The sequence below is a fragment of the Crinia signifera genome, chromosome 4 (genome assembly GCF_055691185.1).
Source record: "Crinia signifera chromosome 4, ASM5569118v1, whole genome shotgun sequence".
NCBI classification, from domain to species: domain Eukaryota; kingdom Metazoa; phylum Chordata; class Amphibia; order Anura; family Myobatrachidae; genus Crinia; species Crinia signifera.
Genome location: NC_139220.1, coordinates 20,172,945 through 20,200,532, shown reverse-complemented (window position 1 = coordinate 20,200,532; position 27,588 = coordinate 20,172,945). Strand labels below are relative to the sequence as shown.

General features: G+C 45.7%; 1 protein-coding gene across 8 annotated transcripts in view; it reads left to right on the top strand.

The window, feature by feature from the left end:
* The window catches only part of LOC146073840 (protocadherin gamma-B2-like), a 414,290-nt gene extending 390,587 nt beyond the window's left edge, over positions 1-23,703 (top strand). For 7 of the 8 annotated variants that reach the window (XM_083181372.1, XM_083181371.1, XM_083181367.1 and 4 more), the window contains exons 2-4: positions 13,006-13,064; positions 17,272-17,363; positions 21,051-23,703. In XM_083181372.1, the coding sequence (XP_083037498.1) occupies positions 13,006-13,064; positions 17,272-17,363; positions 21,051-21,271 (372 nt within the window). In that variant the 3' untranslated portion in view covers positions 21,272-23,703. Of the gene's footprint in view, positions 1-155; positions 2,840-13,005; positions 13,065-17,271; positions 17,364-21,050 lie in introns of those variants that run through there. The other variant, XM_083181365.1, reaches the window with a different exon arrangement.
* The last annotated feature ends 3,885 nt before the right edge of the window (positions 23,704-27,588 follow it).

Genomic DNA, 27,588 nt, shown 5'->3' with positions numbered 1-27,588 from the left:
CCTCGGTATTTATGAAGGGTGCAGACACGAAACCAGTGATAGGATAGATTTGTACATAAGGTACCTTATTTTTTTTAAGCATATTGTGCTAGAACTTGAGATCCATAATTATGTTTCTTCGTCATACGGATGCATTTTGTTACTTAGATCAAGCCCTGTGCTGCTTGTCTGCCCACAAGATGCAAAGTGTAACTTGTAAAATTCTATTTCTGCTGCTGTCACTCAGTCACCTCCTCCCCGTAAAGGATTCTGCTTGCCCACATTCTCAGAATGCACAGCTGACATTACAATGTAAACCCTATACATATTTCATACACACTTTGGATAGATGTATTTGTCACAGAGACTTTAGCAGAACATATTCATATGCTGTACATTGAAGAGAACCGATTTTTAAGTTATGGGCATTCAAATAGCCGCAGTGACTTGGAAATGGCAAGTAGTCGTTTTATTTATTTCCTGTAACCAGAATGGGGCCTCTGGGAACCTTCAGTATTCAGTGGTAGAGGAAGCGGCACTAGGGACGTTAGTTGGTAATGTAACAGAAGACTTGGGTGTAGAGACAGCATTTATGTCTAAACGCAGGATACAATTAAGAGCCTCAGGAAGCGGTCAGTATTTTGCAGTGGATCAGCAAAATGGGGCATTAATTATAAATAGGACGATAGACAGGGAAAGCGTCTGTGGATCTAACTTACACTGTTTATTGATTGCAGAGGTTGTTCTAGAAAATCCATTAGAGTTGCATCGTTTGGAAGTTGAGGTTTTAGATCTCAATGACAATTCTCCTACGTTTATGACCACAGAGCAGGTCATACAAATAACAGAGTTACTGGCATATCCAGGTGCTAGATTTCCTCTAGAAGAAGCACTCGATCCAGACTCAGGCAATAATGGGGTGAGGGAATATAGTTTGAGTAGACATCAGTATTTTTCGATGTCCTCAAGAAGCCAGACAGATGGCACTCCAATCCCAGAACTGGTCATAGAGAAGGCGTTAGACAGAGAAGAAACAGCAGAACATCATCTCACTGTCACCGCTATCGACGGTGGAAGCCCACCGAGATCTGGGACATCACAGATAACTGTCATTATTCTGGATTTCAATGACAATGCTCCTGTATTTGGCCAGAGTTTTTATAAGATTAACATACCTGAAAATATTCCCCCAAACACTACAGTGATCCAGCTCACCGCCACTGACTTGGATGAGGGTCCCAATGCTGAAGTACAATATTTTTTTGATGGTCGGACACCGGTCACGGTCAAGCAGTTGTTCTCTCTTAACCCAGATACAGGTGTCATTAGCACAAACCAAATATTAGATTTTGAAAGATGTAACTATTACGAGTTCTCAGTCCGAGCAAAAGACAAAGGAACACCACAAATGGAAGGCAGCTGCTCTGTCCAGATAGGAATTGAAGATGTCAACGATCACTTGCCGGAGATTCTGCTGACATCTTTGTTGGGTCAGATTCCAGAGGACACAACGGTTGGAACAACGATTGGACTTCTCTCTGTCATAGACATGGACTCAGGAAGAAACGGAGAAGTAGAGCTGGCTGTGTCACCTAAGGAACCCTTTGGCGTCAAGTCATTTAAGGATCACTATGCTCTAATTATAAACAGTCCTCTGGATAGAGAAGAGATCCCACAATATGAAATCACTTTGACCGCCAAGGATAAGGGTTCTCCAATCCTGTCCACACAGACAACAGTTGTAGTTAACATTTCAGATGTTAATGATAACCCACCATTGTTCTTAAATCAAGATCTAAGCACTTTCATTCAAGAAAATAAAGAACCTGGACACTTGCTTTATACGCTATCAGCTTTCGATCCAGATCAAGGGAGCAACGCCGAATTCACCTATTCCTTAGCCGATAGCCAACAGAGAGGTTTCAATGTTTCCTCGTTTGTTTCCATAAACCCAACGACTGGTGATATTTATGCCATATGTTCTTTTGACTATGAACAAGTCCAGGTTTTAGAGATTATTGCCCAAGTGGAGGATTCCGGTGAACCGAAGCTGTTTTCCAACGTGTCCGTCTTTGTTTTCATTTTGGATATAAATGACAACCCGCCAAGTGTATTGTATCCAAAGTACGCTGGAGAGCTCAGCTCTCACTTGAACATATCTAGGTCTGTATCGTCGGGGTGCTTAGTAACTAAAGTGTCCGCGGTGGACTCAGATGCTGGTCAAAATGCTTTGTTGTCTTATAAACTTGCGGAACCTTCTGATCATTTTCCTTTTAATATATCCACTCATTCAGGAGAAATAAGAACTGTTAGGAACTTCCTGACAACTGACCAATTACTGCAGAGACTTGTTTTGGTTATTAGCGACAATGGCCTTCCATCATTGTCAGTAACAACGACAATACTTGTAGCATTGGAAAAACATGCGAAGAACGTTACCCCAACATTCTACCATTTTTATTCCACACATGGGGCCGACCTTACACTGTACCTGGTCATCTCGTTGGTCATTATTACCTTGGCGTCTCTTGTTACTTGTGTGCTGTTGCTAGTAAAATGTTTCAGAAAAGACGGCCACGTGTGCCACTATCCTTGCTGGCTTTTAAATCGTCCAAACTCCAACCTCTGCCCCGAGACACGGCAACCAAGGCTTCATTTTAGCACAGATGGGACTCTGAAGTATATGGACGTTAGGATGGATGCTTCCTACTCAGAAAGTGATTGCTACAGGACATATTTTTCCCAAGCGGCAGACAACATCGGTCTCCCAATTCTGAAGCCTTTAACACCCCTTGCAGTTCAAGAGATGGTCACCGTCACTGAGTCTTTAGGCATTAATAACTCAGGAGAACCCGTTCAGGTGAGGAAGCTCCCAATTCTGTTGGTAATTATTTGTATATTCACATATGTAGTTCATTTTATATCAAATGCATTTTAGTGGGTTATTTTGCATGCAAAAATACTAACCTGTAGTATAAGTACGGGGGTTGGGGGGGGGGGGGGGGGTATCCTATTCTCAGCACTTGGCACAAAAAAAGGTCTCTTTTTTTTCCAGTTGAAAAAGGTAAATTTTTGGGCGATTACACATATGAGCCGGGATAAGTTCCTGGACCCATGTGGCACTAAGGGTTGGTTATTGGATATTATGCTTTGTGTGCCGTAGCTAATTGGATATCCCCCGTAGTATGTAATATATTAGTAATGAGATGCTTGTTGTTACGCTGTGATTTAGAGTTGAGCTAGGACATGACCTGACCCAAATCTGTCAACACGTTCTACAATATCAACACGTTCTAAAATATGGTTTTGCCGAGGTGTCCCTCCTTGCAGGAGTTACTCATAATACTAATTAAGGCTTCTTACTGGTTTATGATTTAATATACCCAGTAGGTAGATCCATGAATACAGTACAGAAAGCAAACATGCACTCTGAGATTAGTTAGTACTGTGCCTTTAAATTCTACTACCCTATAACAGATAATGGTCAATGGTCTATGAACAATGTTAAATACTTTTGCCATCGAGAGGCAAGAACCAGGATGGTTTCCCATCCTCTATTATACAGAAGCAAGGAATTTGTTTTGTTTATTTTATAAAGTGTTGGGATACTGAGCTTAGCTCCTCCCACAAAGCTTCTGTGACGCTCTGCTCCCAGGCTCTTATTGGACAATAACCTTTTGTATTGTAAAGCAGAGGTGACCATCAATGGGGGAAATTATTGATGGTTCCCTTGCAGATGATTTCACACACCATCGAGGTTACCCATCAATGGTACCATCGATGGCAATCGATGGTTAACCCATTAATGGCCATCCCTAATACAAGGTATATGCATATTACATGAAACCAATCATATAATAATATAGTGTTTTTTGTTCTTTGAATATAGAGTTAAATATCTTGTAATGTATTAAACAAACTCAGTATTATGCAATTCCATGTATCACACCAGTATCTTGCGTTCCCGCTGAATTATGTGCGAATAACAATCACAGTCAGATAAACAGGAGGATTTCTCTCTGGCAGCCTCTGCGAGCATGTCAGATCACAGATAAATGTAGGAGGCATTAGGCAACGCTCACAGAACAACATTAATCTTCTAAACCTCTTATGTGCGCTGCTGGGTTCTCAATAATTTATTCAGGATGATCAGCCGTGCATAGAAAGTGCTCAGGCAAGGCAATGCAGGGTTCTGTCCCTGGCCTGCAGGGGTTAATAATCACGTGATCACTGCTGGAATGGTTATATTACTTAATAAATATATGTATAATTAATGTTACCAAAGTCCACGGATGCGGCGTGTAATCTGTTTAGATTGTCAACATCAAATAATTTCTGTTTACGTAAAGGGAAACTCTATACAGAACAATACTAATTATGAATGGACGTTGTTCGGCTTGGACTTCTTGGAAACCAAGCGGTCTATGTAGCAAGCCTTGAATGGAGTACCATCCAACCAGCTCCTAGTGTTACGATCCGCCTCCAGCGGATCGGTGTAAATGTGTAGTTTTGTTTTCCCTGGATTCTGCTCCCTGGGTTTATCCCAGCCTGTGTGTGTGTTTACTCGCTGGGGGCATCCAGTGGTCAGCCTGGGCCATTGCAGGTTACTTTCAGTACTGTGTGTTCTGGACTCAGGTGTCTTGATTAGGCTCCTAGCCTGCAGTGCACACCTTTAGGCAATGTGTAATCAGCACCACATTGTGCTCTCTATATAAACCCTCTGGTTATTCAGTCCCATGCCGGTTATAGCTTCAGTCTTTGCTAAAGAAGTGTTCCTGTGCTCCCATCCTGTCCCTGTGTCCGTGTCCAGTATCCAGCCCGTCCTTGTGTCCATGTGCAGCTTCCAGTTTGTTCCCAGTGTCCGCATCCAGTATCTAGCCCATCTGTGTGTCCGTGTGCAGCTTCCAGCTTGTTCCTGAGTCCGCATCCAGTGTCCAGCCCGTCCTTGTGTCCATGAGCAGCTTCCAGTTTGTTCCCAGTGTCTGTAGCCAGTATCCAGTCATTCCGGTGTCGGTGTGCAGTCTCCTGTCCCTCCTTGGTTCCAGCTGACCTGTCCTGCTGCGCACAGATAAGTGGGGTATTCCCCCAAACCTCCGTTACTGTGCTTTCTGTTATATTGAGTCATCTTTCTGTATTGTTACATTCAGCTTATTGTGTCATCTTTTGTGTATTGTTACACCCGTGGGGTGGTCTCATCCAGACACTCTTTTTACACCAGGCACCAAGGGTCACTTACGGGAGTTCCGTGGGTCCCCTCGCCAGCAGGTATCAGTTAGAGGTTCCCCTTGCTTATCGCTGGCCTTGGCGTGTGGGTTGTCATTTACATAAGACCAGGTGGCATCGAGGTGGGAGCCTGACTAACGGGCTCCCACGAACGCGGCTATTAGTGGTGAAGCTTAGCACCCCGCACTCACATGCCAACTTCATCCGGTAGCAACGGAGTCAGGTTGGCGAGGTTATCCTCCAGTCCCGATCGTATCTCCTCCCAGCCAGTGCCACGTAGTGCCTCGCCAGGCAGCATGGCACAGGAGATCCTAACATTATAACCGGCCATACAGCACTCTGGAGCTGGGTTCAGCCCTCCCAGTCCAGAGATTTCCAGCCGTGTCAATTTTTTGCCCGTGTCAGTTTTTTGCCCGTGTCAGTTTGTTGCCCGTGTCAGTTTGTTGCCCGTGTCAGTTTGTTGCCCGTGTCAGTTTGTTGCCCGTGTCAGTTTGTTGCCCGTGTCAGTTTGTTGCCCGTGTCAGTTTGTTGCCCGTGTCAGTTTGTTGCCCGTGTCAGTTTTTTTTGCCCGTGTCAGTTTATTCTTGTGTCAGTTTATTCTTGTGTCAGTTTATTCTTGTGTCAGTTTATTCTTGTGTCAGTTTATTCTTGTGTCAGTTTATTCTTGTGTCAGTTTATTCTTGTGTCAGTTTATTCTTGTGTCAGTTTTTTCTTGCTGGTGTATAAACTTGCATGACCATATCATGCAGGCCATGCAAGAATCATTAGCGGCTCTAAATTTGGCATTCAATGCCGTTAAACCTGGGCAGTGGGAGAATTTGCAGCAGTCTCTTCTGCAGCTGCAAAGACTCATCATTGATATTTTTCTGATCCTCCCAGAGGTCACTGGGGTTCGTTCAGCCCCTAATGAGGCCCTGCCTAAGAAAGTATTAGGCAGCAAGTCCTCAGACCCAGAGGGTCAGGTAAAGCATAGAAGTTATCTACGGCCGAAGCTTCCGTTAGAGGAGCGTCAGCGGCGTAGAAACCTTAATCTATGCTTATACTGTGGAGATTCTGGCCACTTCTTGCAGACGTGTGGCTTGCGTAATTCCGGTGGTGCCGACAGGGTATCTCCTCTGGCCAGGTCTGAGCAGGTTGTCAGATCTAAGCCTGTCTCCACTGTGGCAGAGGAGCTCTCTGCCGAGTCTCCCAGTAAAAGCACTCTGCCTTTTTCTACTGGTCCCAGTGCTGATGTTTTAATGGCCAGGGAGTCAGAGTTGCAAACCCTTGAAGGGAAAGCCCAGGTGATTGACTCAGATGCCGGGGGTCCGCCGAGCCGGTCAGATGCCGGGGGTCCGCCGAGCCGGTCAGATGCCGGGGGCCCAAGGGCCGAAGCCCCGAGTGGGGTTCAAGCCGGTGTCGCCCCAGAAGGGGTTCAGGCCGATGCAGCCCCAAAGGGGGGTCAGGCCTATGTCGAGGCCGCAGCCCCGAGTGGGGGCCCGGAGGCCGCAGCCCCGAGTGGGGGCCCGGAGGCCGCAGCCCCGAGTGGGGGCCCGGAGGCCGCAGCCCCGAGTGGGGGCCCGGAGGCCGCAGCCCCGAGTGGGGGCCCGGAGGCCGCAGCCCCGAGTGGGGGCCCGGAGGCCGCAGCCCCGAGTGGGGGCCCGGAGGCCGCAGCCCCGAGTGGGGGCCCGGAGGCCGCAGCCCCGAGTGGGGTTCCGAAGTGCGCAGCCCCGAGTGGGGTTCCGAAGTGCGCAGCCCCGAGTGGGGTTCCGAAGTGCGCAGCCCCGAGTGGGGTTCCGAAGTGCGCAGCCCCGAGTGGGGTTCCGAAGTGCGCAGCCCCGAGTGGGGTTCCGAAGTGCGCAGCCCCGAGTGGGGTTCCGAAGTGCGCAGCCCCGAGTGGGGTTCCGAAGTGCGCAGCCCCGAGTGGGGTTCCGAAGTGCGCAGCCCCGAGTGGGGTTCCGAAGTGCGCAGCCCCGAGTGGGGTTCCGAAGTGCGCAGCCCCGAGTGGGGTTCCGAAGTGCGCAGCCCCGAGTGGGGTTCCGAAGTGCGCAGCCCCGAGTGGGGTTCAAGTTGTTGTCGCCCCAGAGGGGGTTCAAGCCGGTGTCGCCCCAGAGGGGGTTCAAGCCGGTGTCGCCCCAGAGGGGGTTCAAGCCGGTGTCGCCCCAGATGGGGACTCTGTCCATCCAGTCCCTAAGAGGGATTCTGATTGTCCTGTCTCTGAGCAGAGTTCCAGCCATGTCGGTAACATGGAGGAACCATCTGTTGGTCTTTTTGGTGCTGCCCAGCCAGAGTTTCACTATAGTGCTGCCCACTTAGAAGTACATCACAGTGCTGATCAGCCAGAGACTCATCATAGTGCTGCCCAACCAGAAAGACCATCAGACTTGGAAGAGGTCATAACCTCTAAGGGGGTCCTTAAAGTCTCAGCCTCAAGGGCCATAATTCCAGCTATACAGTCCAGTCAGTTAGCTGATAATGAAGTTACTGTTGATGCTTTGAACGATATCTCTACATCTATAGTTTTTGATGGGGACCTAACCCAATTTGTTGCGCTCACTAACCATTTTGTCACTATTTTGGAGTCCAGACCATTTTTAGGTATCACTTCTGATAATGTGGTACTCTATTTAATTTACTGCTTCAGAGGTGAACCGTTCGAATGGGCATGCAAATTTTTTCAATCTGAGGATCCCATTCTTAAGAATCTCCCAGCATTCAGTGATGCTGTAGTGAAAAAATTTGGTCCCAATAAAAGTGGTTCAGATGCCTCTGGGCCGACCATCTTGTCTGCAGAGACTCCATGTTTAAGAGAGTCAATACAAAGGGCCCAGCCCATAGCTATTACCGCTGGATGTGCTCAACTATCTTCTCCCTGCAGGAACTCTCCTAAGGTTTCATTTCCTATGGGAATGGAACCAATCTATGGTCTTTTCTCAGATTCTGAAACTGAGGAGATTCCGAATGTGCCTAGGCATTCAGGTGGGAAAGGGAAGAATCATCTGGTTGCTCGACCTATATTTTTTGAAGAGTATTTTGAACCAGAGATATCTTCCTTTCCTAGTGTCTCCAAGCAGGCACAGGGGAAAAAGAAGAGGTATAAAAAGAGGCGCTGACAGTTGCCTTGACCCTGCTTGTTTTTTGTCCAGTCTTGTTGTGTCCGAAGGCCACCTTTGAGAGGGGGGCACTGTTACAAGCTGCAGCCGCAACTTGTTTTTGTTTGTTTGTACCCGCTTGCCAGGGTTTTGGAGAACCTGGTATCGGGGTCCCTTGACCCCTCTTTAAGGGGGGGGTACTGTTACGATCCGCCTCCAGCGGATCGGTGTAAATGTGTAGTTTTGTTTTCCCTGGATTCTGCTCCCTGGGTTTATCCCAGCCTGTGTGTGTGTTTACTCGCTGGGGGCATCCAGTGGTCAGCCTGGGCCATTGCAGGTTACTTTCAGTACTGTGTGTTCTGGACTCAGGTGTCTTGATTAGGCTCCTAGCCTGCAGTGCACACCTTTAGGCAATGTGTAATCAGCACCACATTGTGCTCTCTATATAAACCCTCTGGTTATTCAGTCCCATGCCGGTTATAGCTTCAGTCTTTGCTAAAGAAGTGTTCCTGTGCTCCCATCCTGTCCCTGTGTCCGTGTCCAGTATCCAGCCCGTCCTTGTGTCCATGTGCAGCTTCCAGTTTGTTCCCAGTGTCCGCATCCAGTATCTAGCCCATCTGTGTGTCCGTGTGCAGCTTCCAGCTTGTTCCTGAGTCCGCATCCAGTGTCCAGCCCGTCCTTGTGTCCATGAGCAGCTTCCAGTTTGTTCCCAGTGTCTGTAGCCAGTATCCAGTCATTCCGGTGTCGGTGTGCAGTCTCCTGTCCCTCCTTGGTTCCAGCTGACCTGTCCTGCTGCGCACAGATAAGTGGGGTATTCCCCCAAACCTCCGTTACTGTGCTTTCTGTTATATTGAGTCATCTTTCTGTATTGTTACATTCAGCTTATTGTGTCATCTTTTGTGTATTGTTACACCCGTGGGGTGGTCTCATCCAGACACTCTTTTTACACCAGGCACCAAGGGTCACTTACGGGAGTTCCGTGGGTCCCCTCGCCAGCAGGTATCAGTTAGAGGTTCCCCTTGCTTATCGCTGGCCTTGGCGTGTGGGTTGTCATTTACATAAGACCAGGTGGCATCGAGGTGGGAGCCTGACTAACGGGCTCCCACGAACGCGGCTATTAGTGGTGAAGCTTAGCACCCCGCACTCACATGCCAACTTCATCCGGTAGCAACGGAGTCAGGTTGGCGAGGTTATCCTCCAGTCCCGATCGTATCTCCTCCCAGCCAGTGCCACGTAGTGCCTCGCCAGGCAGCATGGCACAGGAGATCCTAACACCTAGCTGTTGTTTTTCAAAACACAGCCTGTAACATGGCAGTTAGGAGCAGACTGGCTGATCCTTTACCTCTCTCCGTTTGATCTGTGTCCAAGGCTTAATCAACAGACCCTAAAGTACCGTATATCTCTAGAGAGAAGAACATTGTCTGCAGATATCATAGGATGTTTGTATAAATCTGGAATGCAGGCTCTTGTGTACTGCGGGACTTGTTTACAATTTCTATCAGTGGTTTCTATGATCGCAAGTAGGGGATGGCACTAGCATTAGACAGCTGCCTATGGCGCAAGGATCTAGTGGGGGGGGGGGTCACCTTGTGTTTCACCTCACTGCAATATGTATTCAGTTCTCGGTGTATCTGTAGTAGAACATGTGTACCATCATCTTAACACTTCTGATCATGAATGGCATTAAGGGCCAAATGTAATAGGGTGGGAGAATTTGGGAGAGATTTCCCCTCTTTTTTTTAAAGCGGCAATCATTTACACTGGAAAAAAAAAAACAGGTTGATTTTGCCATGTAATTGATTGCTGCTTTAAAAAAAAAAGGGAAATCTCTCCCAAAATCTCTCACTTTCTGATTCTCCCACCCTATTACATTTGGCCATAAAATATTTCCGTGTAGGAATTTCACATTGAAGTGGTCACCTTCAGAGGTGACTCTGTCATTAATATGATACACACTGTATGTCCTATGCAGCACTGGTCACTGTCTATAAGCATCTTTACATAATGGCAGAGATGTAGCCAACCTTGTAAGGATTGCAGAAGTCTTACCTGTTACTTTATAGTATAGTTGCTAAGGGCAACACCTCTCTTTAGAAGGATTGATACTGTACATCCCCACATACAGCATGTACTTTATAACAACATATCTTTGTGGATAGGATAGTAAGTAGGAATCTCACCAACAGTTAATAAGGCAATCACTGAACCAATGTCTCATGCAGCTACTGTAAATGTTTGTGTGTGTGTGTGTGTGTGTGTGTGTGTGTGTGTGTGAACATGTGTGTATTTATATACAGTATATATATATATATATATATATATATATATATATATATGTCAAAGAAATGCTCTAGGACACTGGCGCATTGAATTACCCTACACACAGAGGATCAACATATGGAGACCTTTAAGATTTTCAGAAAAGTGACTGACAAATCTATAGGGTGGCAAGCCAATTCTCTTGAATCCGGCTTGTTCAACCGGATAATTTTTTTGAATGGAGAGTATAAAGAGAATCTAGGCGCCTTATGTAGTTTATAAAAATATATACAGTTTTATTACACCGAAAATAAAAAATATATCATGAATTCATAAAATGCATAAAACAAGCTTTTGCGCATACAAGATTTTTTGGCAATGCCCAGTAAGTTTGGGCAGGTAATGGGGGTTGGGGGAAGGGAGAAGGTAAAAAGAGGGGAAAAAACAGGGAGTAAGTGGGAAATGGTAGGCACCTTAAAACAATATATATCACAAAAAAAATTTTTGTATATATTTTTCTCTCAAAGCTACAGTGAGTACTTAGCTGGATATGTAGTAAAAAAGTAGTTTCTTTGAAAAAGAAAGTAGAAGTTCTTTTCCTTGGTTCGGAACCAGGAGGTAGAGCAGTAGTCTCTGGGCTCAAATGGCAAGGAGGATTGGAGGGTGGCCCGACGCGTTTCGTCCACTAATGGACTTCTGCTCCCCTTGAAGAAGTCCATTAGTGGACGAAACGCGTCGGGACCACCCTCCAATCCTCCTTGCCATTTGAGCCCAGAGACTACTGCTCTACCTCCTGGTTCCGAACCAAGGAAAAGGACTTCTACTTTCTTTTTCAAAGAAACTACTTTTTTACTACATATCCAGCTAAGTACTCACTGTAGCTTTGAGAGAAAAATATATACAAAAATTTTTTTTGTGATATATATTGTTTTAAGGTGCCTACCATTTCCCACTTGCTCCCTGTTTTTTCCCCTCTTTTTACCTTCTCCCTTCCCCCAACCCCCATTACCTGCCCAAACTTACTGGGCATTGCCAAAAAATCTTGTATGCGCAAAAGCTTGTTTTATGCATTTTATGAATTCATGATATATTTTTTATTTTCGGTGTAATAAAACTGTATATATTTTTATAAACTACATAAGGCGCCTAGATTCTCTTTATACTCTCCATTCAAAAAAAAATATATATATATAACAGGGGCGTAACTAACTATTTAGCGCGCCCCCCCGCCGCACGTTTATTTGGCGCCCCCCCCCACACACACCTAACCTGCCCCCCCTTCTTACCCGCGGTCTGCGTCTCGCCCGGCTCTCTGTCGGGACCTTCCTGACGTCACGGTCCCGGCCGGCTCCTGCTGCTACAATGAAAATGGACTCTTAGAAAATGGCTGCCCCCATACTGCAGACAGAAAACTGTCTGCAGTATGGGGGCAGCCATTTTCTAATTGTCAGTTTTCATTGCAGCAGGAGCCGGCCGGGACCGTGACGTCAGGAAGGTCCCGACAGAGAGCCGGGCGAGACGCAGACCGCGGGTAACTATAGCCCCGCAGCCCCCCCGGCGGCGCCCCCAATTTCTCTGCGCCCCCCCGCCACCGCGGGGGCTGCGGAGCTATAGTTACGCCACTGATATATAATTATTTTTTTCATGCTACAAAGAGAAATGTACTCTTGGAAGACGGTGTAGATCAGTTTAGCCAAGACGTAAGCTTAGCATAACTGCTCTGCGCCATCTGACAATAATATATTTTGCTATGTAGTAATCATTTATAGTTTAATTACAGCTGCAGAGAAATGCCTCATTAGCTTTGCAAGTATCATAGAAACATTGTGTTCTTGAGGGGAAATTGGATCATTTTATGAAAATACACAGATTTATCAAGTTACTGCACAGCGGAGTCTGTTACATCAATGGGGTCAATCAATGAAATAATCGGAATCACTGTTATCATGACGAAGGATATTGCTGTAACATAATATGTTCTTTTGTTTGTCTCATTACTTGGAAATGCAGACGAAGGAGTCTATGTACTAAACCTTGGATAATGTGGAGAGCGATAAAGTGCCAGCCAATCAGCTCCTAGCTGCCATGTTACTGGCTGGGTTTAAAAAGTGTCCAGAGCTGATTGGTTGGTACTTATCTCTATCCACTTTATCTCTCTCTGAGGCTCATTGGTAATAATGTTGGTAGATTTCTTGTTGATGCAAATTATGTCATCGTGTCCTAGAGTCAGTGGGCAATAAGCGGCTGTGGGACTTCACGTCCCAGCATGCCCTGCCACGGTTTTGCTGTAAGTGGCAGAGCATGCTGGGATATGCAGAAGGGCCGCTTATTACCCACCCCTAGACATATGTTTTCATACCGTTCCCTGGAGGGAAGGTATGACAACAAGGTAAGTACTGTATGATGTAATGTTGTCTCAGCGGGTTATATAAACAGAACAGCCATTAAAGACACTTTTCTGTTTTATCTCCAGCAGGCACAACCTAACACAGACTGGCGATTCTCCCAGGCCCAGAGACCCGGACCCAGTGGGTGAGTCACTCCTCAGGATTAGTGTTTCCTGTATGTCCTATGTCATCATTACAGCCTGGCAGCAGACAGAGCATCACTGACTAGAACCAGTGATGTCACATAAACTCCTAGTTTGTCTGCAGATGCTTGTAATCAGATATTACAGTATACAAATTATATATATATGACATTTTTAAAGGCTAATAATTGTTTCTATCGTTACTGTATATTGCATTACATATGTTTCTGATTTGCTGTCTGGCTCTGGGATTATATTCCTTGTGTGGGCTGATTCTGTGGACCTTTGACATGTCTAGCTATTGACCCTGTCGACCTTTGACATTGGTGAACTCTTCCATGTCAATAATAAGGATTCGACCTACTGACCTAATTATGGCCACACCCCTGTACATCCCTAATGCAGCTGGGATCCGCAGTCTCCGCACTGGAGCAATGATGAATGGTTCTGGTGATTTAGGGGTAAATTTACTAAAAATGGGAGTTTTACTGAAGATGGGATGTTGCCCCTAGCAACCAATCAGATTCTATCTATTATCTTCTAGAAGATGCTAAATAAATAAGTAGAATCTGATTGGTTGCTATGGGCAACATTCCGTCTTCAATAGAACTCGCAATACCGGTCAGTGACGTCAACCGCCCCCCACTCCCTACATGCACTCACTGAGGGTGTTGTCTGATTGAACTCCTTTCCACATGCTATGATGTCATACACACGGCAGTGTTTCGCTGCGGAGGTGCCGACTCATTACTACATGCTGTGATGTCATACAAGTGGCAATGTTTAGCTGCGGAGGTGCCGACTCATTTCTACATGCTATGATGTCATACACACGGCAGTGTTTCGCTGCGGAGGTGCTGACTCATTTCCACATGCTGTGATGTCATACACACGGCAGTGTTTAGCTGCGGAGGTGCCGACTCATTTCTACATGCTGTGATGTCATACACACACAATGTTTAGCTGCGGAGGTGCCGACTCATTTCTACATGCTGTGATGTCACACACACACAATGTTTAGCTGCGGAGGTGCCGACTCATTTCTACATGCTGTGATGTCATACACACACAATGTTTAGCTGCGGAGGTGCCGACTCATTTCTACATGCTGTGATGTCATACACACACAATGTTTAGCTGCGGAAGTACCGACTCATTTCTACATGCTGTGATGTCATACACACAGCAATGTTTAGCTGCGGAGGTGCCGACTCATTTCTACATGCTGTGATGTCATACACACACAATGTTTAGCTGCGGAGGTGCCGACTCATTTCTACATGCTGTGATGTCATACACACACAATGTTTAGCTGCGGAGGTGCCGACTCATTTCTACATGCTATGATGTCATACACACGCAATGTTTAGCTACGGAGGTGCCGACTCATTTCTACATGCTATGATGTCATACACACACAATGTTTAGCTGCGGAGGTGCCGACTCATTTCTACATGCTGTGATGTCATACACACACAATGTTTAGCTGCGGAGGTGCCGACTCATTTCTACATAGTATGATGTCATACACACGCAATGTTTAGCTGCGGAGGTGCCGACTCATTTCTACATGCTGTGATGTCACACACACACAATGTTTAGCTGCGGAGGTGCCGACTCATTTCTACATGCTGTGATGTCATACACACACAATGTTTAGCTGCGGAGGTGCCGACTCATTTCTACATGCTGTGATGTCATACACACACAATGTTTAGCTGCGGAAGTACCGACTCATTTCTACATGCTGTGATGTCATACACACAGCAATGTTTAGCTGCGGAGGTGCCGACTCATTTCTACATGCTGTGATGTCATACACACACAATGTTTAGCTGCGGAGGTGCCGACTCATTTCTACATGCTGTGATGTCATACACACACAATGTTTAGCTGCGGAGGTGCCGACTCATTTCTACATGCTATGATGTCATACACACGCAATGTTTAGCTACGGAGGTGCCGACTCATTTCTACATGCTATGATGTCATACACACACAATGTTTAGCTGCGGAGGTGCCGACTCATTTCTACATGCTGTGATGTCATACACACACAATGTTTAGCTGCGGAGGTGCCGACTCATTTCTACATAGTATGATGTCATACACACGCAATGTTTAGCTGCGGAGGTGCCGACTCATTTCTACATGCTGTGATGTCATACACACAGCAATGTTTAGCTGTTGAGGTGCCGACTCATTTCTACATGCTGTGATGTCATACACACAGCAATGTTTAGCTGTTGAGGTGCCGACTTATTTCCACATGCTATGATGTCATACACACACAATGTTTAGCAGTGGAGGTGTCGACTCATTTGTACATGCTATGATGTCATACACACGCAATGTTTAGCTGTTGAGGTGCCGACTAATTTCTACATGCTATGATGTCATAAAAGCGCAATGTTTAGCTGCGCAGGTGCCGACTTATTTCCACATGCTATGATGTCATACACACACAATGTTTAGCAGTGGAGGTGCTGACTCATTTGTACATGCTATGATGTCATACACACAGCAATGTTTAGCAGTGGAGGTGCTGACTCATTTGTACATGCTATGATGTCATACACACAGCAATGTTTAGCAGTGGAGGTGCTGACTCATTTGTACATGCTATGATGTCATACACACAGCAATGTTTAGCAGTGGAGGTGCTGACTCATTTGTACATGCTATGATGTCATACACACGCAATGTTTAGCTGCGCAACAAAATGTTTTTACAGTAGGAGCTAAAATCGCTAATTTTGCTGTTGATGGTTGTTCTGTGCTGGAATAATAAGTAGTCATGTTGTCAACATTCACTGTGTCGACAGTGAATATGCTGAAGGGAAAGTCCAGTCCACATAATAGCATCAGGGTGGCAATGTTACTTGAAGCACTTTATCTGTGTCGGCAGTATAACTTCAGCATGTGGGGAGCTTTATCGGTACTTGTTTCCTAGCACGGCCACAAAGATCATGATCGTGGGCATCGTGAGGAAAAATCAGGGGCATCGCATGCACTAAAAAATCGGGTGCGATGGCCGCGATTTCCCCATAGGGAACAATGTTAAATGCCTCAATTTAGCCGCGATGCCCCCGATTTCCCATAGGAAACAATGTTAAATGGCTCAATTTACCCAAATCCTCATAGGGAACAATGGTAAATGGCCCAGAAACCCCCCAAAACATCCCTGAACAGTGAAATGTCCCCACAAAAGTATTTAACGCCACCCCATGATCAACGTGAACCCGAAGCGTGGCGAGCGCAGCGAGCCCCGCAAGGGGACGCGGATACCTGTGAAGCCCGCGAAGGGAAGCGTTTACCTGTGAAGGTATCCGCGTCCCCTCGCTACGCTCGCCACGCTTCGGGCTCGGTGGCTCGCTGCGCTCGCCACACTATTCTACTCTCAACTCCACGCCGACGTGGATAGTGGGGGTATGAAAAGGTCGAAGGACGCGTACCGCCGCCCCTCGCGGGCTCGCTGCGCTCGCCACGCTTCGGGTTCACGTTGATCGTGGGGTGGCGTCAACTACTTTTGGGGGGACATTTCACTGTTCAGGGGTGTTTTGGGGGGTTTCTGGGCCATTTACCATTGTTCCCTATGATGATTTGGGTAAATTGACCCATTTAACATTGTTTCCTATGGGAAATCGGGGGCATCGCGGCTAAATTGAGGCATTTAACATTGTTCCCTATGAGGAAATCGCGGGCATCGCGTCTGGACCATTTAAGCCTTTTTTAGCCGCATACGACGCGACCGACTCGATTTTGACTGTTTTCAATGCATTTCAATGGGAAAATCGGGGGCATCGCGTCGGTCGCGTCGTATACCACTAAAAATGACACCCGATGCCCGCGATTGTGGCCGTGCTAGGAAACAAGTACCGCTTTATCAAATAGTGATAAAGTGTATAGAGATAAAGTACCAACCAATCAGCTCCTAGCTGTCATTATTTCAAACACAGCCTGCAACGGCAGTTAGTACTTTATCTCTCTCCACATTATCTCATTTTGAGCTTTGATAAATGCTTCATTCTGACATGTGCGTATTCACTGTTGACATAGTAACCGTCTACACTAAAAGTGTCATAACTGTGTATGTATTGTAAAGAACCCTTCTGCTAGGATTACCTCTCGGTGTCCCAGGCAGGACCATTACACAGCTGTTACGCTTGGCCTGAGTCTTATATGAACAAAACCTTGGGTTCTCTTTCAGAGTGCAGCAACCCACAGAAGAAGCTGGAGTCTGGCCAAACAACCAATTCGAAACAGAGAGACTTCAGGCGATGATCCTGGCGTCAGCAAATGGTCAGTTTCCATGATGAATCCTTAGAACGTTTATATCAAGCAGATTGTGTTCCAGTACAAGCATTTGTACAGAGAACAGTACAGATGTGATGTATGTGTAGTGTGATATTCAGCCCGGTATATAGGATGTCTGACTTCTCATTCACTGGGATGTTGGCTGTTCTGGTCACCCTATAGTCGTATCTCACCTGTGTCTCTCCAGCCCCATCAATTTGTGGGGGATATTTATCAAGAGAGAGAGATAAAGCATACCTCTCAACGTTTGGACAGTCGGGGAGATGCCCTGCCGCTTGCTCCCGGAAAGGAGTGTGGTCTTGTGTAGATGCCCGCAATCCATGCACCCCAGTTTCGCCATTTTGTGGGCATGGTTAGCCCTGTGTGGGCTGCTGGCCATGCACCCTGTCCCCTCTGACTCCATGGATAGACAGTCTATTCACTGAACTGACAGGGGAGACTCCCAGCTGCCCCCTTCACCGTGGGACACTGCTGGCCCAAGTTGGGACACGAGACAGTCCCCCCCAAAAAAGGGACTGCCCCACGAAAATCGGGACAGTTGGGAGGTATGATAAAGTACCAACCAATTAGCTCCAGTAATGTAACAGACCGAGGGGTAGATGGAGGAAGCAGTGATAAGGGAGAAGTAACCCATGGCAACCAATCAGCAGCTCTGGATAATTTAATATTATGCAAATTATAAATGTTACTTCAGTGCTGATTGGTTGCCATGGGCCACTTCTCCTCTGGCTCACTCCTCCCTTATCACTGCATTATATATCTACTCCTGTACTTGAAAAATACCAGTTAGGTGCTGATTGGTTGCTACTCTATCTCTCTCCACTTATAGCATCTCTCCAAGCTTTGATAAATGTGCTTCCTTAGCCTCATGCCCCCCTCCCCGTCTTTCTAGCCCTATGCCTGCCTCCGTGCCTCCACAGCCTCAAACCCCCCCCCCATGTCTATTTCATCTCTGTCCTCTTCGATATAATGTGCATGGTAATATCGATGAAAGCAATATTTAAGGGTTTTTCTCCACAGTAGCACTTGAGTATAATGCATTTCTCTATAACCAACTCGTGTAGTGAATAAGAGAATCCAGGTATAAACCTGTAGGAGGGAAATGTTTGTATAACAGGGTAGTGCCTGTATACGGCTCTGCAAGGGTACACGATGGTGCAGAGCCGGCTACCATGTTAGGTTTGCTGCAGTGTGGCTTAGCCTGAGGCTGTAGCCTTGTACAAATTACGTGCCCTTATTCAGGTTCACTCGCAAAGGCAAATTCCTTCTCAAATGGACAAAACCATGTGCACTGCAGGTGGGGCAGATGTAACATGTGCAGAGAGAGTTACATTGGGGTGAGTTATTTTGTTTCTGTGCAGAGTAAATACTGACTGCTTTATTTTTACACTGTAATATAGATCTCACTTTGAGGTAAAACCCCACCCAAATCTAACTCTCTCTGCACCTGCTACACCCATCCCCCCGTAGTGCACCTGGTTTTGTCCATTTGAGAAGGAATTTGCCTTTGCGAGTGAACCAGAATAAGGGCCTATATCACTAGCATTTGTGTAGCCTGATAGCTGAAGGTTGGGTTACAGCTGATTACAACACATCTGCTGCTAGTATAACTGCATCCAAGCTGTGCGCTGGGCATTGCACAACACTTTGTAAATGTGGGAAAGAATGAATAACCGTGTAGATAAATACCACATGTTTTGTGACTGTGTACTAGGGATGGGCATTGGCCATTGTTGGTTAACAAACATTAATGGTTTGTCACCAACGGAGGATTTTTTTGCTATTGATGACAGGGAGCCTGGCTTAATTTTCTCTGACAGGACAAATTGCACAGAGCTGTATCACTCCGCCCATTGCTCCACTAACAGATAGATCAGGCACTGAGTACTGTGTCACTCCGCCCACTGTCACAGGGGGGGTGTTACGTAATAATATAGGACATTTTTCTCAATATTTATACCTCACGCTGAAAAAATGTACAATGCATAAAAAAGCATAATTAGGTTCAGTAAACTGGTTAATATGGGATTTATAGTAGATCAGTGTCCACCTAGGCAGTGCCACACACATGATGGGAGCAAGTACACTTGCGCGGCAGCAAGTCACCCTGGAATCATCCTAAAACTTGGGCCACTGTGGCATGCTGGGTAAAGCATATATGCTGATATCGAAACAAGTATTATTATCCTTTATTTATATGGGGCCACAAGGGATCTACATAAACGAATAAACAATATGGTAACTTACATAGTTGAATACAATAGAGAACAAGTACTGGGCACATAACCATAGCTGCATCAGCAGAGGACACTGTCATAAACATCAGGGTGGCAGAAAACCACAGGAATTGGTGCCATCAGGTATAGTTTAAGTAATACCCCTTTCACATCGCAAATGCCGGACCGCACCTGGGACACTGGTCTGTCTCGGGAGTGACCCGGGATTTGCGAGGTGAAGCTCCCCGCAGCGACACGGCACTAAGCCGGGTCACTGACATCATACGGGGGCGTCATCGGTGCATCAAGTCACCCACAAACCCACCGGCCACCTACCGCTTCTCAAGTAAAGTTAGTGGGTGCAACAGGCATGTTGAAGCTGTGAATCATGTAAAACTATCACAGAGGGAAGGATAACAAGCAGAAGGTCAACAGTGCAATGTTTGACGCATTAAACAGTTGACACGACTTTAAAAAAAAAAAAATTAAATCTTCATTTGTTTACTTTTTTCATACTTGCAGACCATGCTTGGGGGTCTACATTGGTATCCCCCCCCCCAAAAAAAGTGAACAACTCATGTCATCATTTTCCATGTCGAACCTTTATTCAGTGCCGATCTTGTGCATGCCGCCCTTTTGTTGTCAACCGATTTACCGATTGACGACGGAGACCCTATTGACTCTATGATCCATACCCTCCAAAGTATATGCTTAGATATTATGGTACTTATGTAGTATCTGGGCTGCCGATTTCTAAATCGGGTCGGATCGGGAGATCGCATCGCATCGCATGCGACCATGCGATTCGATGCGATGCGATGCGATGCGATGACCCGATTTTTCCATAGGAATCAATGTTAAAATGGACTGAGTCCATTTTAACATGGAATTCAATGGGAAAAATGGGTCCTTTTCATACCCCTACTATCCAAGTGGGCATGGAGTTGGATATAAACCTGTGGCGAGCGTAGCGAGCCACCGAGCCCGAAGCGTGGCGAGCGAAGCGAGCCCCGCGAGGGGACGAATACCGTCCCCTCGCGGGGCTCGCTTCGCTCGCCACGCTTCGGGCTCGGTGGCTCGCTACGCTCGCCACAGGTTTATATCCAACTCCATGCCCACTTGGATAGTAGGGGTATGAAAAGGACCCATTTTTCCATAGGAATCATTTTAACATTGATTCCTATGGAAAAATCGGGTCATCGCATCCGATATCGGATGCGATGCGATGCGATGCGATATCGCATCGCATCTGATTGTATGCCTTAACTTAAGGCATACAATCAAAAAATCGGCAGCCCAGATACTACATAAGTACCGATATTATTTTAAAATGTTGGACGCTGCCTTTTAGAAGGGATCAACTTGTATTTTTGCATTGTACTAACCGAAAAGGGCTCAATAAAGTTTTTTTATTTCAATACCTTCCGCTAACCTTTATTTCCTTGGTTCCCTACAGAAGCCGCAGCAGAAGGAGGTGCACCCATCGGAGCAGGAACTGGTACAATGGGTCTCAGCGCCCGCTACGGACCACAGTTCACACTTCAACACGTCCCCGACTACAGACAAAACATCTACATTCCCGGAACGACATCAACACTCACCAACGCCGCTGGGAAACGTGACGGAAAAGGACCTTCGGGAAACAAGAAGAAATCTGGCAAAAAAGAGAAGAAATAAAGTCAAACAGCAGCATGCCAGTGACACCGACAGGGCAGATTTCTGTGCGAACACCCCCCCATCCCCCAGCCCAAATCCCAGAGAGACTTTGAATGTCTTAATTGCGTCGAGAAAGGAAACGATGATTGGAATTAGTTGTATCGGTCATCATCAGGGCTAGTGGTAAGGTCCCTCTGCTATTAGAACTTATGATGAAGATACCAAGTCCGGACACTGGATCTCCGTGCCCTGTTGAAAATGAGCCAATGTTTTTTTTGGGGTTGGCTTGGTTACTATATTTTGCAAGGTCATTTCTTAGCCAATGATGTACTCTTTCTACATACAATTTGGGTCCAGCCTCGCTGGTAGTATTCCGCTGGCTTGCGGAACCTCTTCCAATGTATATATGTATTACTAGATAATTATTTATAATTTATCAGCATCAGAGAACTTATGAAATGTTATCCCTCATTGACCACGGCGGCTTTTCCTTGTATTACAAAACAAAAAGTTCATGTTTGGTTTTAGAATCCCAGAAGATGTGTAGAACGTTCAGTGAATATGGTTACAGTTGGGAGGAACATTAGAAACTTGGTTCGTAGAAACTCCGACATTGGGGATCGTTGTTTTTTTTTTTGAGATCCGATGAACAGCAATTCTTAGTTTTCCAATTTTTTTGCACTTAGAAACGCATGTGTAATAATCACCTTCAATCGCCATTTCTGCAGGAATTCTTTTATTTGCATGCTTGTGTCCAGCATGGTAATTTTACATTCTTGGAATGAAGAACACGTGAGCCTGTTTTTGGCAGGCCAGACACTTAGAGGATAAGAAGTAAGTACTTATAACGAGGAGGCAGTATGTAGAACACACGTAGTCAGTTAAGATGAAGAAGTTTTCGCTGTACTTTAATATACTTGATTGTCAAACAATAGCCTTCAGGGTGGAATCAACATGGATTTGCTAAAATGTGACAAAGGGCCTGATTCGGACGCACTGAAGGTCACTGTTGGGGGGAAGGGGGGAGAACAGAATTGCATGCAGACCCGGGGGCTTTCATCAGCAAGTGTGTTGGCGTCAGTCCATCTACCGTCCATGTACGGTGGCCATGTACCGTCAGACATTCTGAGCCACCATGCTGTTATGTCCAAAGGTGCGGGCGGTTTCTGCTCAGTTGAGCACCGTGTCGGAATACAGCAACTGTTATTGGGTGGCTCTGTAGGCTGTCCAACCGCTACGACATTGGGGCCCCGCCCTGAATCCGGTCCAATAACTTTACTCTGTTGTATAATTCCGATCTACAAAACAATCACATATTCCAAACAGGTTTTATGAAGTAAACCTACATCACAATTGTGTAAGGTTTCGCTACACAAAACTGCCTTCAGATTACAATAACACAAGTTGTGGATGATATTCAAGAGAGCTGTCAGTTGATTCAATGTCTTATGCAGTAGATATATACAGTATATGGCTAAGGCAAAATGAGGGGGGAAAAAAAAGATTTATGTTATAATTTGTACCCAATTGTACTCATTTCATTTTTATTTGTTGTTGAATTATTGTTCTTTTTATACTTTTTTTTTTTCTTGTGATGTAATGTAGCTGCTAAAAGTCGGTAGTGCACATCGTTAGATTATTTTATATATTTCTCATGATATAACGTACAGTTCTGGGTCTCGCTGTGCGCACCGGCGCAGAACTAGAAGGAACCGGTAAATACTTTAAACAATAATCATTACAACTATGGCTGACAGTTATTTTTTTTATATGCAATACAGCTTGTATTCCGCTTTTTTTGGAATTTCTTAGGCGTATAATTCCTTGAGCAGTAAAGTGTCGTGTCCATGGGCTTACTGCGTGGCAATGACAGAACCGAATTGCTTACATCAATATAATCTGAAGCATTGTATACTAACCTTCACGTTCTATGCCAATGTATCTTATGACTTCAGGTATCAAATGCGACAGTCTTCTCACCCGTAACATGGGTCCTACACAATAAATGTACACGACGTGTAACACTATTGAACGGGGCAGTCACACAAGTCAGTTAGCGGTAGGTGACTTTTTATTTTTTTTTTTTAAGCTATTTTTATTTACTTTTTAACTCAGTTTTCCATGTAGTATAGCTGGTATTGTAATATAGTAATTTAGTAATAATGTGATCCTTTCATGCCTTTCCCTAACTTGTGGGCTGCAGTATTTCAATTCCTCCTGTATCTTTCTCTGTGGTTTGTGAAATGAATGTACATTCAATTAAATGCATCTGTTCTTTGTGTCTATTTCTGAACTGTGCTTAACTACTATAAATATTCTTTCACCCTCCCTATGCGCGTATAGACTAATGTCAATGTATTACACTCACGTTTTATACAATAATAATATTTATATTCCTTTTTCTTTCATTGGACAAAAAAACATAAAAAATAAAGTGTTTTCTTTCAAAAAAACAAAGATTGTGACTTTATTTCTCCTTTGTGTTTTAGTTGTTATATATACGCAAGTAATAAGTTGATTTGTCAGTGGCTGGGTTCCTTCTATCAGCTACCCATTAAATGCGGGGCCCCACATTTAGGGCCTTATTCAGATCTGAGCTCAGTACAGGTGGGGCAGATGTAACATGTGCAGAGAGAGTTAGATTTGTGTGAGTTATTTTGTTTCTGTGCAGGGTAAATACTGGCTGCATTATTTTTACACTGCAATTTAGATTTCAGTTTCAACACACCCCACCCAAATTTAACTCTCTCTATACATGTTACATCTGCCCCACCTGCAGTGCACATGGTTTTGCCCATTTTCCAAACAAATGTGAACTGAGCTCAGATCTGAATAGGCCCCTTAGTGGGGCCCACCCATCAGTCCCCGCACCCTCCTCCCTCTGCTGGTCAAATACCGGCATTTGAGGCTCTTTGGGGAGGGGCTAAAATGTTGTACAATGCTTAATTTAGTACCACCCCCTCAGCAGCGAATCACAACATTTACAGGAATGGAGGTGGGGCTTAATGGTGGCAAGCCCCGCCCCCTGGAAGTGCTGCAGAGAGTCTCCTCTCCAGGCTTGTACCAGAGAAGAGACATTTTAGGTAGGCAAGTATGTATACATAAGGACAGGGCTGCCATCAGGGAGGGCAATGCCAGGACCCTAGGCCCAGACAGAAAACGGGGCCCAAGTCTGGAGTCTATCAAGTATTATTTGTCAAAGGTCACATTTCCCTTGAAGCACCCCCGCACGTTGTTAATGACCCCCCTGTGTCCAGGATGTCCAGGCGAGGGAGGTCCTTGTTATAGATGGCCATGCTGCAGCAGCTCCCCCTGCCGCCCCCCGCCATTTAGATTTTGTATTGAACACACCTCACACAAATCTAACTCTCTCTCTCTGCACATGTTACATCTGCCCCACCTGCCGTGCAGCATGGCTTTGTCCATCTGCAAAGATGGCAGCCTTGCTAACAGGTCTGAATGAGATCTCCATTAGATACAAGATCCCAAAATTTCTAACACACCACCCACTCCATCAACACAGCATTTGCTACAGGGATCTTATTGGTGACTGAATTCATTCCCCAAGCCAATATTGGACGTATTCCACCAAGTAGCCATATTGGATCCATATGTTGCAATTTTGGACCAAATGCTTCATCTCCGCTGCCGGATAGAGGTAAAGTACCAACCAATAAGCTCCTAACAGTCATTTTACATGCTATACTGTACTTGAAAAATCTGGGAGAGCTGGAGTGCACTGTAAGGACTCAGAAGACTAGTCAGCGGAACAATTAGAATACACTGCAAATTAACGTGGAGTAAAATAAGGTTCTGGGCATAAGCTTTGGCCCTAAGTATAGACCGCCTACCGTGCCCAGGTGACCTCACCAGTCCGATTCCTAACGTTCAAGTCCAGAGCATTAGACCCCCCCTTGGCCAGCACAGCCCAACCGCCCCAGGGCATCGGACCGGTAAGAAGAAGTAGCAGTTTAGATGTTTAGTATTCCATTAATAATAAGTAACAAAACTATTTGAAAAAATGAAATGAGCTGATTGATTGGTACTTTATCTCTCTCCCCTTTATATCTCTTAACACTTTGATAAATCACCCTCTAATCTTACAGTTACAGCTACTGTACTGTTACAAGGTTACAATATAAAGTCAGTCGAAGAATCTTTGTACTGTATTAATATGAGCACAGAACAGGCTGCAAGGTCGATGATGACGTCAAACCCATACATTTCCCACACTGAACCGGTTACAGGTGAGTGCTGTAAATATACACTGGCCAATACTATACATGATAACTATATATTTCCCATACAGTGCATAACTACTGTATATACAGTAGAAGCTATTTATTGGATGCCACTGGCCAATATGAACGGACATTACAGACTTCACCAAACGATCTCTGAAGATTAAATATATAGATAGATAGATGGTCGGATTCCGGGGGGGCATCCGGGCACGTGCCCCCCCCTGTCATTTCTTACAGAGATACCTCTGGGCAAAGATGGAACGTTTTCCCCATAGAATAACATGGGACCCGCTAATTCCGACCCCCACCCGGTTCCGACGGCTGGCAGTCCACCGCCGGCATCACAGAAGCTCGTGGCTGATCTCATTCAAACCCAAATCTCTGGGCCTTCAATCTGATACCATATGGGTGAATTGGGTCCGGAGATATTGCCAGTAAACAGATTTATTTCTGAAATTTTATTTCCTGGCTGCTCATGTTATCTGAGGGCAGATTACTCTGGAACCAAAACGCCCAGTTCCAAAACCGTTCGAAGCCCAGACAAAAGTTCTTCAATATGATACTTGTGTCATGTAAATGGGTCAGTGGGTTCAGAAGATATAGCCGGTTAAACAATATAGCCAGTTAAAGTGGGGGAGATGGGGGGGGGGGGGGGGTTTCTCTCCCCCTCACACCAGAAAATGCACTAAGATTATAACAGACCTACAGTAAGAAGAATACGTTGATTCTGTATCATCCCAACACATCCACATTAAACTGCACTGTTCATTTAAGCAGGCACAGGAATCACAGGCTGTACCATCAGTGTGGGGGGGGGGGGGATCTGTTGTGCTACATCACAGACTCACACTATAGCAACACAATAGCTGACATACCAGCACAGAGCTCGCTGAGCCTATAGAAAACTCTGCATGAAATGGACAGTAATTACCCGGCAGATCAATGTTATATTAAGCAACACAATTCTCTCGGTAACCTGGATTCTACAACCAGACAAAGCCGAGATCAAGGACTCAGTGAACTGGAGATGTAAACACTGCTGCTGCTGTCTGGTTGGGGGAGAGGGAAGGAGCGCATGGAAACAAGGGGAGAATTAGCCGGATAAGAAGATTATTGATTAGATCCTCTGTGCTACGTATCAAGAAAACAAGGGAACGGATAAAACACATCAGGATGATTGAGAAAAGAAAGCTGACTTGCCTGGAGACAGGGGTGGCAGATAACTGACGCAGCAAAATAGGTTACAGTGGCTGTCACATAAAACAAAACCATCAGTGACAAATTTATTTTTCATTGCTTCGTTTCTTTTAGTAACAGTAAGTTCATCCCACACACACACATACACAGGATTGGAACCTGCGACTTCTCTCACTGGAGGCAGACACCTTACTAGTATGCATATTCTGACTCAATCAGTAAGGTGTCTGCTTCTAGTGGAACAGGTCTTGGCTTCTAATACAGGGTGTGACACTTGCAAAAATGATGAGCGTGTGACGTCTATTGTCCTGCTAGGAGGGGGAGTCAGCCACAGAAGTGATATCAGCGGCTTTCAATTAACTGATTCAAACACACAGGGGAGGAGAGGTGCCCCCTTGGGAGCAGGAGCCCGGGGACAGGTGTCTCCATTGTCTCCCAGCATTACACCTGGGAGACTTAGTAATATTTCTCAGTATTTATAAGATCCGGAATGTAACGCAGGTCTGTGTCCTTGACACAAGAGAAAACACAGCCTGGAGCAAGGGGTGGTTGGAACAAAAAGCACAGGAGGCAGAAAATGAGGAAGCAGTTAAATTGTCAATGTTTATGCCGTTGACAGGAATTTGCCAACACTATTGTAATATTAAATAAAGCATTGACACAGTGGCCCTTATTCTGATCGGTGCGGCCGGATCCGATTATGCGGCCAGGACCGTGCGTGCGAAACCCCGCCTTCCATACGGATCGCCAACTCCGTCCGTACGCCGTAAGAAGCTGGCCGAACGGACCGCACGTGTATTTTTCACGGAATACGCCTCCTCCATCTCAGGGAACCTCCCCCATCATTCGATGGTCGCAGAGCATCGAATGCAGGACCGAGTGCTCCACCAGCACCCG